The sequence below is a fragment of the Crinia signifera genome, chromosome 1, assembly GCF_055691185.1.
Source record: "Crinia signifera chromosome 1, ASM5569118v1, whole genome shotgun sequence".
Lineage (NCBI taxonomy): Eukaryota > Metazoa > Chordata > Amphibia > Anura > Myobatrachidae > Crinia > Crinia signifera.
This window is the reverse complement of record NC_139217.1, coordinates 336830452-336846476: the sequence shown is the minus strand read 5'-3', so window position 1 is coordinate 336846476 and position 16025 is coordinate 336830452. Positions and strand designations below refer to the sequence as shown.

The 16025-nt window shown below is 44.9% G+C and overlaps 1 protein-coding gene across 1 annotated transcript in view; it reads right to left on the bottom strand.

The window, feature by feature from the left end:
- Positions 1-2418: 2418 nt before the first annotated feature.
- Positions 2419-16025, bottom strand: part of TPCN1 (two pore segment channel 1) — a 60356-nt gene continuing 46749 nt past the window's right edge. The window contains exons 18-28 of the mRNA XM_083145562.1: positions 15631-15703; positions 15311-15418; positions 14814-14885; positions 14572-14661; positions 12745-12860; positions 7023-7069; positions 6717-6785; positions 6404-6488; positions 4511-4638; positions 3943-4023; positions 2419-3805 (exon numbers count right to left, since the gene is read on the bottom strand). Of these exons, the coding sequence (XP_083001688.1) occupies positions 3707-3805; positions 3943-4023; positions 4511-4638; positions 6404-6488; positions 6717-6785; positions 7023-7069; positions 12745-12860; positions 14572-14661; positions 14814-14885; positions 15311-15418; positions 15631-15703 (968 nt within the window). The 3' untranslated portion in view covers positions 2419-3706. The remainder of the gene's footprint in view (positions 3806-3942; positions 4024-4510; positions 4639-6403; positions 6489-6716; positions 6786-7022; positions 7070-12744; positions 12861-14571; positions 14662-14813; positions 14886-15310; positions 15419-15630; positions 15704-16025) is intronic.

Here is a 16025-nt window from a genome sequence, read left to right as displayed (position 1 = left end):
ACAATTTATGATTCATAGCTAACTAATTCTAGATTGGTGGAACAATAAATGCATCCATTTTTAGCTAAACTTGTCTAAAGCAGCCAAATTAGGCCCCACAGTAAGTCGGGTAAAAAAAATTGTTTCTAGTATGAAATTGCAATCTTTGCCTTCAGAAGTATAAATTGCTGAATATGATAAGATTACACTGCAAGTACACACTCACGTACCAGATGTATTCATCTACAGTATTGTAGGTTTATTCCTTAATAGAGAAATATCTACTCCTCAGCTCTGTGGTGAAGTACCGCCAGTGACCAAACTACTCCTTAACAGAAAGTGGAAGCAAAATGATCTGTTTCAAAGTTACTGGATATGGAGAGAGAGAGCTAAGACAGAGATTGGTGTAGGAGCAGCCATAATTTTTGACAGCCTTTGAGGGCAGTATTCAATGAGAATACTGACGACGTGCAGCGAATCCTGGTTTGCTGCACATTTGCCACTGCCCGCCGTGTTCCGGAGCCTCGCCGGCTCCAGTATTCAACGAGTCAGGGGCTCACTGCCCCTGACCGGCGAATTTTAACTCCTGCGGCGATGCCGCAGGGAGCCTGAGGACAGCGGCAGGCAGGGAGATGGAAGTCTCCCTGCCTGCCCCAGAACGTTTGTGGGGGGGAGGTTGGCTCCCCGGGTGCCAGGCAGCACAGGCTGCCCCCGTGGGTGCCAGCAGGGGACCGGGTATATTCACTACACCCGATCATGCATATGTAATGATCGGGTGCAGTGAATATATGAATATCTAATGAGCGGCTCGGCTCCCGGCCCCCTGCTGGCTGCTCGCGTAAAAAAAAAAATATATATATTTTTTTGTAATTAAATATATATTCATGTGCTTACAGCACATGAAAAAAAATAGCATTCCCCTCCTCAGAATAAAATTCCTGATTTTTTGACTTCAAATGTAAAAAACAAAACACTTTATTTTAAAAGTTCACATTCCACTTCACCATAAAAAGATAGCGATTGCTACTCGGTGAATCATGGCGAAAAAAACCTTGAAATGTATTCGCCATGTGGTCATTGAATAGGGTGATTCACCGTTTTAGTCAAAAATTCGCCAAACAGCACAAAATCGCCATAAAGACATGGCGAATCAGACTCATTGAATACTGCCCTTAGTCTTCAACTACACATTGCCTTTTGACAGATCCCTTTTAAAGGGACCTGTTTGGCAGGAAGGAGCCTGCACTTTAAATTATATGACTGCGTCTACACATTGTGTTTTAGAAGGATGCAGTTGAACAGGAGCCATTTAGCAGGATGCTTCCTCAAGAGGATACATACTGTACACAAGCCTGTTGCATTCTGCTAAAACGCAATGTGTAGACGCAGCCTTAACTAGTAACATGTATTGTATCAAACACTGCCTATTTTAAAACGGTGGTTCTGCGCTATATTTAGTTTATCTGTAAATATGATTGCAGAACAAATATATTTAATTACTAAATCTCCACCATACTCTATTCTCACGGATGCAGCAGGTAACATGCTAGGAGGTAGGTGCATCTAAACGCACAAACAGGGACTGAAAGGTAGGTAGACGAGCTTTGGAGAAATTGGTGTATTTATATACAGAGCAGTACTAGTTGGGCTAGATACACTCATGTCTAGTCTGTGGTTTTGTAGCCTGCATCAGAATCCACCAGGGCTTCTGGTCTCAGTGGTATAGTGGGATGTAATATGTTACTCTATAAGAGAACTACAGTGCGATGTTAGATTAACATACGATAATTGGCCTCATTCAGATGCAGACACAGCAGCAGGTTTGTTTTTCTTCAATGTATCTGCGAAGCAACCACCCATAATTGAACAGAGACACACACCAAAACAATCGCAACTGCAAACTGACGCAACTACAATGCAGATACAAGGAACATCAACTCCCTGAATGCTACCATGGCTGTGTGGGAACTGCAACACTGGTGCCATGTTTTATGCATATGAGATTGCAGTCGAGCACCAGGACATACCATATGACACACCTGCACTTTTGCAGACAAAAATAAATCCCAGCAAGAAAAAGGTGGGGTGTGGTGCGCCACCAACAGCAGCTTGTAGGAGGGTAGTCAGCCCTCTATATATAAGGAATGCTAACGATGGTGGTACAATTTAGTAGATGGTTTCTTAAAGATTAAACAATGCACTTCCCCAAATGGCCTCTTCCTTAATTACAGATTCCACACTGCGAGTGAAGTTGCAAAGGGTACCTTTGTGCGTGCACCCGGCAGCCATGAAGCATGTGCAGTCTGCTCATTTGGGACACCACCATCTGAATGAGGCCCAATGTATTGTTCCTACATCGTTAACGTTTGAACATTTTCAAGCAATAACATATATTTTTACATTATAATAAGTAACTAAAGTACAATAACAGAAATCAAATCACCTCCACTAGCAACATTTATTATAAAAGAAAAAATAATATGTTACAAATATAGGCTTTTGTATATAGATGTGCTTCTTATTTGCTGCTGTATAGAGCTACGTAGTGATTCAGTTCTTCTAAAGGAACAAGGTTGGGACCATCACAGGAGTGAGGTCTGATTGTCTGCAGGCAGGGGGTGTCCCTGACTGGGAAGGGAATCCGGGTGGGAGTGACTGGGAAGGGAACCCGCAAGGGAGTGACTGGGAAGGGAATCCGGGAGGGAGTGACTGGGTAGGGAATCCGGGTTGGGAGTGACTGGGTAGGGAATCCGGGTTGGGAGTGACTGGGTAGGGAATCCGGGAGGGAGTGACTGGGTAGGGAATCCGGGAGGTAGTGACTGGGAAGGGAATCAGGGAGGGAGTGACTGGGAAGGGAATTAAGGAAGGAGTGACTGGGAAGGGAATTAAGGAAGGAGTGACCATTTAATCTGTACTGTTATGTCTGCAGATAGGGGTGCCCCTAACTGGGAAGGGAATACTGGAGGGTGTCCATTTACACTGTACTATTATGGAAGCAATATAACAAACTTACCAAACAGAAATTATGAAACCTATATGTAAAAATAGGTTGTTCCCATATATAGGGGGTTATTCAGACCTGATCACACGGTTTTGAATTCACAGGCTGGCTGACAATGGATGGACTGTGCATGTGTACGGCTCGCAGTTTGATTGTGTGAGGCAATCCTACAATAAAATGCAGCAGCTTTTTCAATTGCTTGGCGAGCGCAAGTTGACTGACAGGAAGTTGTTGGTGTTACCCCCCAGTTTATTGCGAGTGTCAGAGTAAATGCAAGCGTGCCCAAGCATTTTAAGGGAGGGAGCGGGACGTCAGCTTGTTTCTATTGCACTGGCCGAGTAGGTTCGAGGCTACACGCAGACTGCCCACACTCTGGATGGGCAGCGATTAACAGGGCTCTGCAAATTAGCAGAGAAGCGATCAGGTCTGAATAATCCCCCTAGTTGGTGTATCACATTAGCTACACTGAAATTAAAATGTAACCTTATAAAAACAAACATTTAAATATACTATATAAAATAAAGTCTGTAAATGTGTCCTGGAAATGTTTAAGTTAGACTTCCTAACAGTCCTTCACTAGACTGTGGTCAGAAGAGATGCAAGTCTTCTACTTCTGATACAGCCCTGGCTTAGTATCCCAGTCACTAGCTCGCACAGCAGGGTCTATAAATTACAGTTAATACTGATGTGATTGCATAGTCATACAAGTAATAGGTGTGAAGATGTTTAGGTAACAGTACGGGACCGAGGTCGCAGGACACCCTGGGCAGGCTGCAGCTCCACCATCTTCTTCCTCTGTGCCTGAGCATGCTCCTTGTACCATTCCTGGTGAAGAATAAAGAAAAAACACAGACATGGATTGTTCAGCAAGTGGAATGTTTCACGTATACTGAAGATAGACGCAAGTGTTAGGTTGACGGGAACCTTATTGGAGTAGAACATAAAAGAGATTCCCATCTCACCTGTATCTCTTCCTCATACATCTTCATGCTCAAATCACTCTTCGTTTCTGATCTTCGACCAACAAACCGCACCGATGCAGCCTGAAACACAGGATTGAAAGGTGACTAAAACAATGGATAGAAAGAAAAAAAAAGAGAAACCAATGCAAAAGCATACCATGGGAAAAGACGAGATCAGATCGTCAACATGATTATGATCAACAAGATGAACAGACACTGGTTAAGGGGTGCACACACGGTGAGATTGTGACTAGTCAAAATCTCCTAGAAGGTTAGCCAAAATCTCCTAGATTTTCTCCTGCTTAGATACCGACGCTGTCAGTATCTCCTAGCATAGATAGTATGTGCAGGCAAGGCAATTCTGACTATATCATAGACTAACATTAGTTAGACAGAATCGCTTAGTCTAAACCTCCAGTGCATCTAGCCAAGATCTCTTGGGCATCTAGTCAAAACTGGTTAGTCAAAATTGCCCATTAGCCAATATCTCACCATGTGTACGGGGATTTAGGTTGCATCTATAAAATGGAAGATATATACTTTTTTTTACTTCAGATGAATGACTCACCTGGTTGGATTGTAAATGAGACAGCAATTTGCGTAGTTGATTTTTTTCATCGGTGCTTTGTGCATGCTTGAGAATCAGTGTCAGCTCTTCTCTGTCCACCTCTTCCTCAAAAGTGATTCCTTTTTCATCTGCACAACATGTAAAACGCCCTTACAAATATCTCACAACAAAAAAGATACACTAAAATAGATAGAATGTACAGTACAACCTCTACTTTATTCCAATAGCGATGGTAACATGGTATGACTTGCAGGATGGTATATCAAGTGATAAATATAGGGGTACATGGATACACCATTCACAACCTACAAAATTTGTCACTAAAGGAACAGACTCCCCTCCCGGAAGCACTCGGCTATATAGGTAGAACGGGTGGAGAGATTTGGGTACTTATGTAAAATCTGGGCTCCCGTTTTTCTTATGAGCCGCGTCCCCTCGCGGGGCATGGTGGCTCGCTGCGCTCGCCACACTATATAAAATCAACTCCATGCGTAGTTGGATAGTAGGGGTATGAAAAAATGGGGTGCATTTAACATGGGAGCCCAGATAATACATAAGTACCGAGATTTGTAACATAGGTGAATCCTCTAAATAAATAAGATAAATAAGTGAAGATACTGTAGTTAGAGAGCTAACGAGTGTTAAGCTAGAGGGATAAAAAAAAAGAAAGAAAGAATGTATTTATTTATTTATTTCTTCCAGATCCCTTCCCAGACCCAAACCATGGAAATAGGAAGTAGTACGAAATAACTGAGTAATATGTGCAAAAAGAATTGAGATGAGCTAAATGTCGATGTACTTCTGTGTTGTGGATGTAAATGTGTGTATTGTTAGTGTCTTTTTTGAAAAATTAAAATAAAGATATTGAAAAAAAAAAGGAACAGACTCCTACAGAATAACTACAACACAGCAATCATATGTGGAACCAGTGGGTGAATATACACTTGTAATACATGTGTTATTTTCAATACTTACAGACCTCAATTATTATTTTAATTATTATTATTATTTACCTTTAGTATGTACTGATTTAATATAATTTGATTCAAATATGCTATTATTTTTAAACTACCGGTGTTTAACGCTGTCACCTATTATTATTGTTTTATATGGTAGGACTTGCAGTCTGCTCCAAAACTGCTGGGAAGTCACACTCACTGGCTGCCATGCATTTTGCTTCTAGGTGGAATATCCAAACTTAAGGGCCTTATTCTGATTGACTCGCAAGGCTGCGAAATTCACAGCCTTGCGAGTCCATCCAACGACGCCCTCCACCCGCAGTGCCGGCGACCCCCCCCCCCCCCTCGGACACCATGCCCCCCCCCCCCACATGGCTGCGAATGGATTATTTACATAATCATCCATTTGCAGGCAGGGAGAAATCATTCGATGGTCGCCGACCATCGAATTATTTCTCCCGTGCACGCAGTTCAGAGTGACCTATGTAGTCACTCTAAAATGTGGGCGCCCTGTGCAAGGACAGCCGGTGATGTCAGCTGCCCGCCCCCCGCATGTCCGTCACAGCCTCATTAGCCCGGAAACGCCCATGGAACGCTGGGCATTCCCATATGCTAATGGAGCTGCCCGGCGATCCCCCGCCCTACTCCGCCCCCCCCCCCCCCTCGGCATGTAGGGTGCGTGCACCCGGCGAACCAAAAGTTTGCCGTGAATGCACGCACCCCGTGTCTGCACTTGCGCAGAAAAGCGCATGCGCAGACACAATACATCGCTCCGAATGAATCAAAATAAGGCCCTAAAAGTGAACAATCTCCCAATGGAACATAAACTGCTCATTCAGACTGTGCTTTCTACAGTGTATGTTCAGATGTTCACACACAATATGGAAGCGTCTGCCTGCCAGGATAAACCCCCTGAAGCAATTTTACCACTTACTTTCTGCATCTTTGTTCTTCCGGCTGTAATTCATTCTGAATACAAAGGCATCCAAGATGCAAGCAACAATGATGGTAAGTACAACCTGTGAATATAGCAAGGAATGAACTGGTGTAATTTTTCTATTTATTATTTAACATTTCTAAAGGGAATAAATAACCCATTTAAAGGATCAACATGCAAACCCCTGTATATCTTAGAATAAGATGATGTCAAGCATACAAGTATAGAGGACTGCAGGCAGTGGATGAGCAGCTGTACAGATAAGCAGAGATGGGGCAAAGGATCATATCATCTTTTTGAATGTACTCACCATGGTGACAATATAAAACACCATAAAGTATAGTCTTGCCCAGTGCGAGGTTTGGGACGTGACTCCTTCCTGTAAAAGTACAACTTTGATTTTATACCATTTAAGAATGATATGGCATAATCTGTTATTTCCTTACCACTGCAAAATACAGTATGAACACGAACCGTAAAGGCCATAAAAACAAATTAATTAAATTAAAAAAAAAACTAAAATAATTAGTATGACATTTCTAGCCTGCTGTGAATAAGCCTACTGAAAGGCTCAAATTCTGCTGCAGTGTAAACTAATAAAGGATGAGACACTTACCATAATGATGTACCAGTTATTCACCACTGTCAGCTCAAATAAAGTTACTACAAAAAGAGTGCAAAGGAACAATCACCATTTACTTAAAATAGCCAGTCTACACTGAAAAGTACAATAAAAGAGAGGGATATTACTATGACTATTTTCTTGTGGACAACAAATATCTGGGCATACAACTGTGCAGTCTATCTATCACCACTGGAATGTAAGCCAACCCAATACTACACTTTGTGTATACCGACATCAGAATCCCGACTGCCAATATTCCGACAGAGGGGTAAGCGTAACGAAGCCCCATGTGGGCTCGCTGCACATTCTATTGGGGGTCGTGGACCCCAAAGAGGGAGTATAGCCCCTGTAAGGCGGGATCCAGACTGTCGGACATTTTACAGGTGGGATTCCCAACTGTCGCTCCGTCATCGGGCTCTCATGGAGAAAAGGATTAGCATCCTCTTACTGAAGGTACACATTAATCCAATGGTAGTAATTGCTGATTTTTAAGGAGTAAGAGCAGTGGTTCCCAAATATTTTTAAACTAAGGCACCCTATCAGAATATTTTTCAAGATTTGTTCATAAATTTAGAAAAAATATTAGTAAATCGTATAAATATTAGACAATAGTAAATCGTTTGTCTGATAAGAATACTGCTATAAGGGTTTGCTACACTTCTTTGACATTGCTTCTATGTAGAGAATCTTACTATTGCCATGGCTGGTCATTATGGTTCATTGTACTAAAGGCGACATGGAAGATGTAATAAGACCACATCCCCTGTGAAGTGTTGGCTGCAGAAGGCTTGAACTTGCAGAAACTTAAGCTGGGTACACATATATACAATCGTCGGGCCGTTCTTTCGTTCTGGGTCGGACAGCCGTTCAATTGTATATGTGTGTACGCTGTCCCGTACGAGCGATAAACGGCAAAAAAACTGTCTTGACCGTCCATACTCGGTCGGTCGACGGTTCTTTGCTGTTTAATTTTCATCCGACAGGACGGCCTCATATCGGTACAAAAGTGCAGTGTGTACGCACGTCCGACTGATATGCTGCCGTCCTTGCGACTATACTGCCAAAGCTGGAATGTTCCAGCTTTGACTAAAAAAAACAAAACGGCGTGGGGTCCCCCCCACAGCCGTAACCAGCACCAGGCTGAAAGAGCCGGGGCTGGTATAAAAAAAAATCAGGAAACCCGACAAATAGGGCTTCGCTGATTTTTTAAAACCAGCCCCAGGCTCCAGGTCCGGGGCTGGTTCCCAAAATACGGGGGGACAAAATGATCAGGGGTCCCCCGTATTTTAAGAACCAGCCCCAGGCCAAACCAGCCAGCAGGGTAATGCCACAGCCGGGGGACACTTATTATATAAGGTCCCGCGGCCAAAGCATTCAGCCCTCTGACCGGTCAGCCTGGCCAGAGGTCCTGGGGGAGTGGGGACCCCCCCCCCCCCCCAATAAAGGCCCCCCCCCCCCCCCCCCTCCAGGACTTACCTGACCAGGCTGAATCCTGGTGCTGTCCCCGGTGGCCCTGTGCGGTGGCCACCGGGCTGATCCTTGTGTAAATAAAAATAGAATAAAAACTATTGTTTTTTCCTGTGGAACTATGAGTCCCAGCAAGCCTCCCCCACATGCTGGGACTTGGAGAACCACAAGTCCCAGCATGCGGGGCATTAAAGGGCCCGCTGGCACTTGTGGTTCCACAGAAAAAAAAAATAGTTAAATAAATACACACTGACACTTTAGAAAAATAAAAGTTTAATACATACATTACACAAACACACTGATACTTACCTATCTTGATCCCGTAGGTAGGTCCCAGGGTCCGGTCCGGTGGCTTGGTTCCGGGGCTCCAGGGCTGAAGAGTCCGGGGTCCTGGATCCGTAGTAATCCAAAGGGGTACCTGCGGAAACAAATCCTACTCACCTGTCCTCTGGCGTCCACCCCGGCATCTTCACTTCAAGACGCGCTGCTCCCGGCTGCTGTGGTACCTGCTCTGCCTCCGCTGTATACTAGAGACGCAGAGATCCTTCTTCCTCTGTGTCTCTGCTCAAAAGGTACCCCTTTGGATTACTACGGATCCAGGACCCCGGACTCTTCAGCCCTGGAGCCCCGGACCCGGACCAGCCCCGGAACCAAGCCACCGGACCGGACCCTGGGACTTACCACAGGATCAAGATAGGTAAGTATCAGTGTGTTTGTGTAATGTATGTATTAAACTTTTATTTTTCTAAAGTGTCAGTGTGTATTTATTTAACTATTTTTTTTTCTGTGGAACTACAAGTGCCAGCGGGCCCTTTAATGCCCCGCATGCTGGGACTTGTGGTTCTCCAAGTCCCAGCATGCGGGGGAGGCTTGCTGGGACTCATAGTTCCACAGGAAAAAAACAATAGTTTTTATTCTATATTTTTTACACAATGATCAGCCCGGTGGCCACCGCACAGGGCCACCGGGGACAGCAGCAGGCATCAGCCTGGTCAGGTAAGTCCTGGATCGGGGGACCCCACTCCCCCAGGTCCCCTGGCCAGGCTGACCGGTCAGAGGGCTGAATGCTTTGGCCGCGGGACCTTATATAATAAGTGTCCCCCTGCTGTAGCATTACCCTGCTGGCTGGTTTGGCCTGGGGCTGGTTCTTAAAATACGGGGGACCCCAGGTCATTTTGTCCCCCGTATTTTGGGAACCAGCCCTGGACCTGGAGCTGGTTTTGAAAAATCAGCGAAGCCCTATTTGTCGGGTTTCCTGATTTTTTACCAGCCCCGGCTCTTTCAGCCTGGTGCTGGTTACGGCTGTGGGGGGGACCCCACGCCGACTTTTTTTTTAATAGGTAAAAGGGTGACAGCTATAATTATGCCCTAACCCTGCTCATTATGATCATTTTGGTCACATGTGACGTGTCAATAGCCCAAATCGAGAGTGTGTGTACGGTGATACAATCTTTGGTACTCTTTACCTAGAAGGGCGCCCATCGCGGTGATCGCGGGCAGTACATTAACGGCCGCGACGCGATGCCCGCGATCACCGCGATTTCCCATAGGGTTTAATGTTAAATTTAGTGCTGGCCGCGATTTTACATTCAATGGCCGCGATTTGGCCATAGGAATCAATGTTAAATGGGCAAGAGAGCCCAAATAGGCACAATTAACACTTAAATGTCCCCCCAAATTTTTAACGCCACCCCACGATCCACGCCAACCCGAAGCGTGGCGAGCGCAGCGAGCCCGCGAGGGGTGGCGGTACGCGTCCTCCGACCTTTTCATGCCCTACTATCCACGTCGGCGTGGAGTTGAGAATAGAATAGTGTGGCGAGCGCAGCGAGCCACCGAGACCCGAAGCGTGGTCCGAAGCGAGGGGACGCGGATACCTTCACAGTCATACGCGTCCCCTCGCGGGCTTCACAGGTGTCCGTGGCGACGCGGACACCTGTGAAGCCCGCGAAGGGACGCGTTTACCTGTGAAGGTATCCGCGTCCCCTCGCGGGGCTCGCTGCGCTCGCCACACTATTCTATTCTCAACTCCACGCCGACGTGGATAGTAGGGCATGAAAAGGTCGGAGGACGCGTACCGCTGCGCTCGCCACGCTTCAGGTTGGCGTGGATCGTGGGGTGGCGTTAAAAATTTGGGGGGACATTTAAGTGTTAATTGTGCCTATTTGGGCTCTGTAGCCCATTTAACATTGATTCCTATGTCCAAATCGCGGCCATTGAAGCATTGAATGTAAAATCGCGGTCAATCATCCTTTTTAACATTGTTCCCTATGGGAAAATCGCGGTCATCGCGGGCACCCGTTTTTTATGTACCCGCGATTTACCCGCGATTTTTTACTCCCGACGCCCGCGATTCTAATCGCGGGCGCCCTTCTAGGTAAAGAGTACCCAATCTTTTTCTTTGGACGGGAGTACATCAGACGTCGCAAGTAAAATTGTACAGGTGTGTACGCGCGTGTCGGCTGTTGTTTGTGGATGGTCCGACAGGAGTACGGTCGGCCGAACGGTTGCCAGAAATAGGGATTGTATAGATGTGTACCCAGCTTAACTCTGGAAGATCTTATCTTGTGCTCCTGAAAAAATTGCCTTAAAACTATTATTACTTTACCCTGCCTCCAAGTGGTGAATAAACATAAACTACGGTTGTCTAAAATACCATAAGACAGTTCCAAAGGAATAGTAATAAAGAACTGGGTGAGATTGCGGTGAGAGATCCTCAAAATATCCACTAAAAATGAAAGCATCGCTCACAGCGACTGTTCTTTTAGTATGAATAAATACACATACAGCCAAGTCATTTAATTGAAGTTTAGTTGAATATTGCACCAAAAAAAAAGAGAGTCACTGTGAGCGGCGCTGGCATTTTTAGCGGCTATTTTGAGGATCTCTCAAAGCAACGTTGGAATTTAAATGTTTAATAAAAAAAAGCTGCAACTGTCTCTCTCTCCTCACAGCACAGCTTGTTATTTGGCAGGGTGAACACGGTTACAAAAAACCCCAAAACCCTAGAATCTGTTCAAACACTGCTTGATATTTAACCAGATCAGTTTTCAGTAAGTCACTTCTAAGGCCTGGTACACACCAGAACGATCCTGATTGTTAGTAGATTGTTAGCAGATTGTGTGATGCTCGCACGATCTGTTGGAGCCACACAATCTGCTAACGATCTGCATCCAATCTGATCCCAATCCGATCTGAGTCTGTATCCAGTTGAATGGATCTTTTACAGATCCTCACTGCAGCAGGTAGGATCTGTAAAACGACCAAACGACAGCGGGGACGCGCATTGGATTGGAATCGGATCGGAATTGGACCTAAACATGCCCAATCTACACACAATCTGCATCCAATCGGTCGGAATTGGATCCAGATTGATGGAATTGAGCCCTAATCGTTCTGGTGTGTACCCCCCCTTAGCCTTTCAGAATGGTAATAATATTGCTTTATATAACTGTCAAATCAGTCTACAGCTGAGCGACCAAATCTAATGCCCAACTGGTTACTATGGGTAATGGTTTTTACATGGGTGTGGATCGTTTGGTCTACAACTAGGTCGACAAGCATTGGGTCGACACCACTAGGTCCACATGCAGCAAGGTCGACATGGGTTAAGGTCGACATAGGTCAAGGTCACCATGACATTAGGTCGACAGTCAAAAGGTCGACATGGGGTTTTTCATTGTTTTGTTTTTTTTGACCCAAAAGTCAACACAGTCGACATGGACACAGTTTAAAGTGCATCGCATCCCCTTGAATCGCTCGCAATGCCTCACTACGCTCGGCACACTATTTTATTCTCCGGTCACGCCCTAGTGGATGGTAGGGCATGAAATACCGCCTGTCGGCACAGGTCGGCTCAAAAAACAGTGAAAAACCCTGTGTTGACCTTTTGACTGTCGACCTAAACCCATGTCGACCTAATGCTTGTCAATTTAGGTGTTGTAGACCTAATGACCGTATCCGTTTACATTTGGTTAGCTAAAGACCACTGGGGCAGATGTATTCAGCCTTAACAAGAGATAAATGCAAGTGTGATAAAGAGAGATAAACGTCCAGCCAATCAGCTCCTTACTGACTTTATTCAAACACAGCCTGTAACATGGCAGTTAGGATGCGATTGGCTGGATGTTTATCACCCTTGTATTTATCTCTTGTTAAGGCTTAATACATCTGCCCCATTGTTAGATAAAATTCTAGGTGAATGGACAAATAACAACTGATGTTTTATGCAGTTTACTATTCTTACCAAAGCTAATGAGGATGTTATCGAAGTTGTTTAGGTAGTAGTAACCCTGTTCAAATTGTGTTTGGTTGCCAACAGTATGGTTCAGCAAGCGGTAAGACTCAGCCACTGTGCTAGTGCTATGAGAAACAGACGGTTACTATTTGCATGGCCACAAAAACAATATCACAAAATCATCTCTGTCTAAACAAAACCAACACTGTCTGCTGAAGCTAATACTAGATCTGACTGTGGGATTACTTTTATTATGATGCATGTAAATTAGTGCACATCTGTGTGATTGAATAGAATGTTTAAGAAGGTATAGATTCTGGACAGGATAAGAGGATTTTTGTTTAGTGATCATTGAATCCTTTTCTCTTACTCAGAATGAGTACACTGGACAATGGAGGTTGCAACTGGGTTACAGGAGCTGGCACTTAACTACGGTCGCTTTAAAACATTACTACTCCACCTGCAACCCCGTGAAGGCCAGTACAACTTTAAAAGAGCCCTCCAAGTAGAAGCAGTAACTAAGTGAAACTGTTGGAACAGCAGGAAACCAGAACCTTAGGGAAAATACAAAAACAAAGCACCACACTACTTAAGGCCCCCATACACTATGCGATTTTGGGACGATTTCATCCGATTTCAGGTGAAATCGGCCCAAAATCGCAGGTGTGTGATATCTAATCCGATCCGATGCGAGGTCCCGTGCGCATCGGACCGGATCAGGGAGGTCGGACGGTCAGTACATACGATCACGTCCGACCTCCCTGTATGCATATGCCTGCCCACCTGACAGGCATATGCATATAGACACCGGGGGAGCAGTGGGGCGGGCAGCGGATCCCTGAGTGCGGAACTGGCGGCGCCGGGGAGTGCTGACCTGGCCGGGCGGTGATGATCATAGATATCAGCACAGCAGCGCTGCGGGACGGGACGCGCAGTGGCGGGTATTAGATTTTAAAATTCCTGTCAAATGACTAGCCGTTCTCTGATTGGCTGAGCTCTCGCAAGCGATTTATCACGTGAAATTTGGCTCATCAAGTGCCAAATTGTGTGTGAGCCTCCCGGGGAGCTCCCGGGCGGCTCACAGGAGAATTGGGTCCGACTTGTCCTAAGGACAAGTCGGCCTAATGTATGGGGGCCTTTAGCGTGAGGGAGGAATGCAGTGTCTCCCCTGCTGATTCAGAGAAACGGATTCAACGGTAGGTAACCAAAAAGACTAATTTATCTTGCAATTTCTTTCAGGGATAAAAGCAACAAAAGTTAAAACCATAAAACACCAGGGAGGGAATGCAGTGTATCCATGCTGGATTAAGAAAAGGGGATTTTACAGTGAGTACCAAAATCAAGTTTTCTCTTTAGTCCATGGTGTGCGACACTGCCACAACACTAAACTGAAGTTCAGGTGGAGTGGCAATGTATTATAGAGGGAAGGGGGAAGTGGGGGAGGCAGAGCCCAACATCTGCTGTTTTAGTGTCTGATCTCCTGAATTAACCAACCCTACCCAAAGTCATGGCAGTGTCTCCCAGCATGGACGAAAGAGGGAAGCTATCCTCAATTCTTTCAAAACCAATAAAAATAGCACTGTGACAACCAGATGTAGGGTGAGATTTAATGGGATGAGAGATTCAGAAAGTGAGAGATTTGGTAAGAAATCTCCAGCTTTTTTAAAGCGGCAATCATTTACACTGCAAAAAAAAAAAGTTTGATTTTGCAGTGTAAATGATTGCCGCTTTAAAAAAACCTGGAGATTTCTTACTAAATCTCTCACTTTCTGAATCTCTCATCCTATTAAATCTCACCCGTAGTGTCAAAACACTCTAGCGGTATGTTTTACTTACTTGCAGCAATTGGGGTACAGCACCCCTGAGAAAAACTCCATGCCCACAATGGAAAAGGAATAGTAGAAAATAAGCAGAGTTAGACCCAGGCTGTGGAGAGAGTAATTGGTAGAAATTAAGGAAAAAAAGGGTAAGGAATTATATGAACACAAGCAAATAAAATGGCAATAAAATGAACAACAAACAGATGGTCCCCTAGGAACTTCAGGTCCCTGGACTGAGTAAGGAAGTAGTCCTATTACCTGGCCATCCTTGGGAGCAACTCAAACATGGTGTCTAACACTGTTCTGTAACGCTTCTTCAGTTTGAAAAGCCTGGAAGGGATCATAGAGAGTGTATTGTGAGAATACATTAGAGACTACAGCTAGATACTAGCAATCAAGATTACTGTATCAATACAACCTGTAACCTCCCTCACAAGTTGCTTGTTTTTCAGTGGTCCAATAGTGAGGTGCGTAACAAACAGTCATTCTGACACAGATACAATTATATGTCAGGAAGGTAATAATAGAGTCTCAGAGCTGTTATTAGGACTCTCCCGAGATATCTATGGAACATATGACAGAACTAGTATGCCCACTCAAAGTGGATGCTTTGAAAGCCAGTAAGGTAGCTAATGTGTGAGAGAGAAAGAGATGTAGTTTCACTTGGTGCCAACAGATGGCAGTGTCTCGGTGACACACAGACACAAGACATATATATAGATGATAAACATACAGAATATTCATTACAATCTGACCTGAGCAGCTGCAGTGGTCTCAGCACTACAATAAAATAAAACGGCTTCACATTAAAGGCCAAGGCCAGGAGTCCCAGCAATGCCAGCATTGTCACAGAGAAATCAAACCTATGAGAGAAGAATGGTAAAAGCTGCTAGCTCAGCACACTGCGCAACACAGTACAAATACATAACAGGTGAATATTTACCCCAAAGAAAAACGGTATCCGGATGGCTGACACAAGCAAAAGGTCAACATATAAGCTACACAAGGCTGGCTGTCAGCAAGAACACTGCCAATAAAGTCTGGCTCTATCTGTACTGAACACTAGTCAACTCACAAGTTCCACCCTGATGTGAAGTATTTCAGTGGGCCCAGACCAGTCACCTTCACGAGCACTTCAGACACATAAACTAGAGCAGAAGACAAAAACATACTGGGGTTATTAATGGACAGGGGTCATAGTGGTGGGAAATAGGTGTGTGTGTCTGCTGAGGAGGTATGGCACATTGGGGCAGACTGTGTGAAGCAGTGATAAGGGAGGAGAAGGGGGCAGTGTAGGAGTTGCCCATGGCAACCAATCAGCACTGAAGTATCATCTATAATTTGCATAATATAAAATGATACAGAGCAGCCGATTGGTTGCCATGGGCAACTTCTCCACTGGCTCATTTCTTTTCCCTTACCTTGCATCTACCCTGTTGTGTGGAAGCTATAGGCTCTGCTTAGCCACTA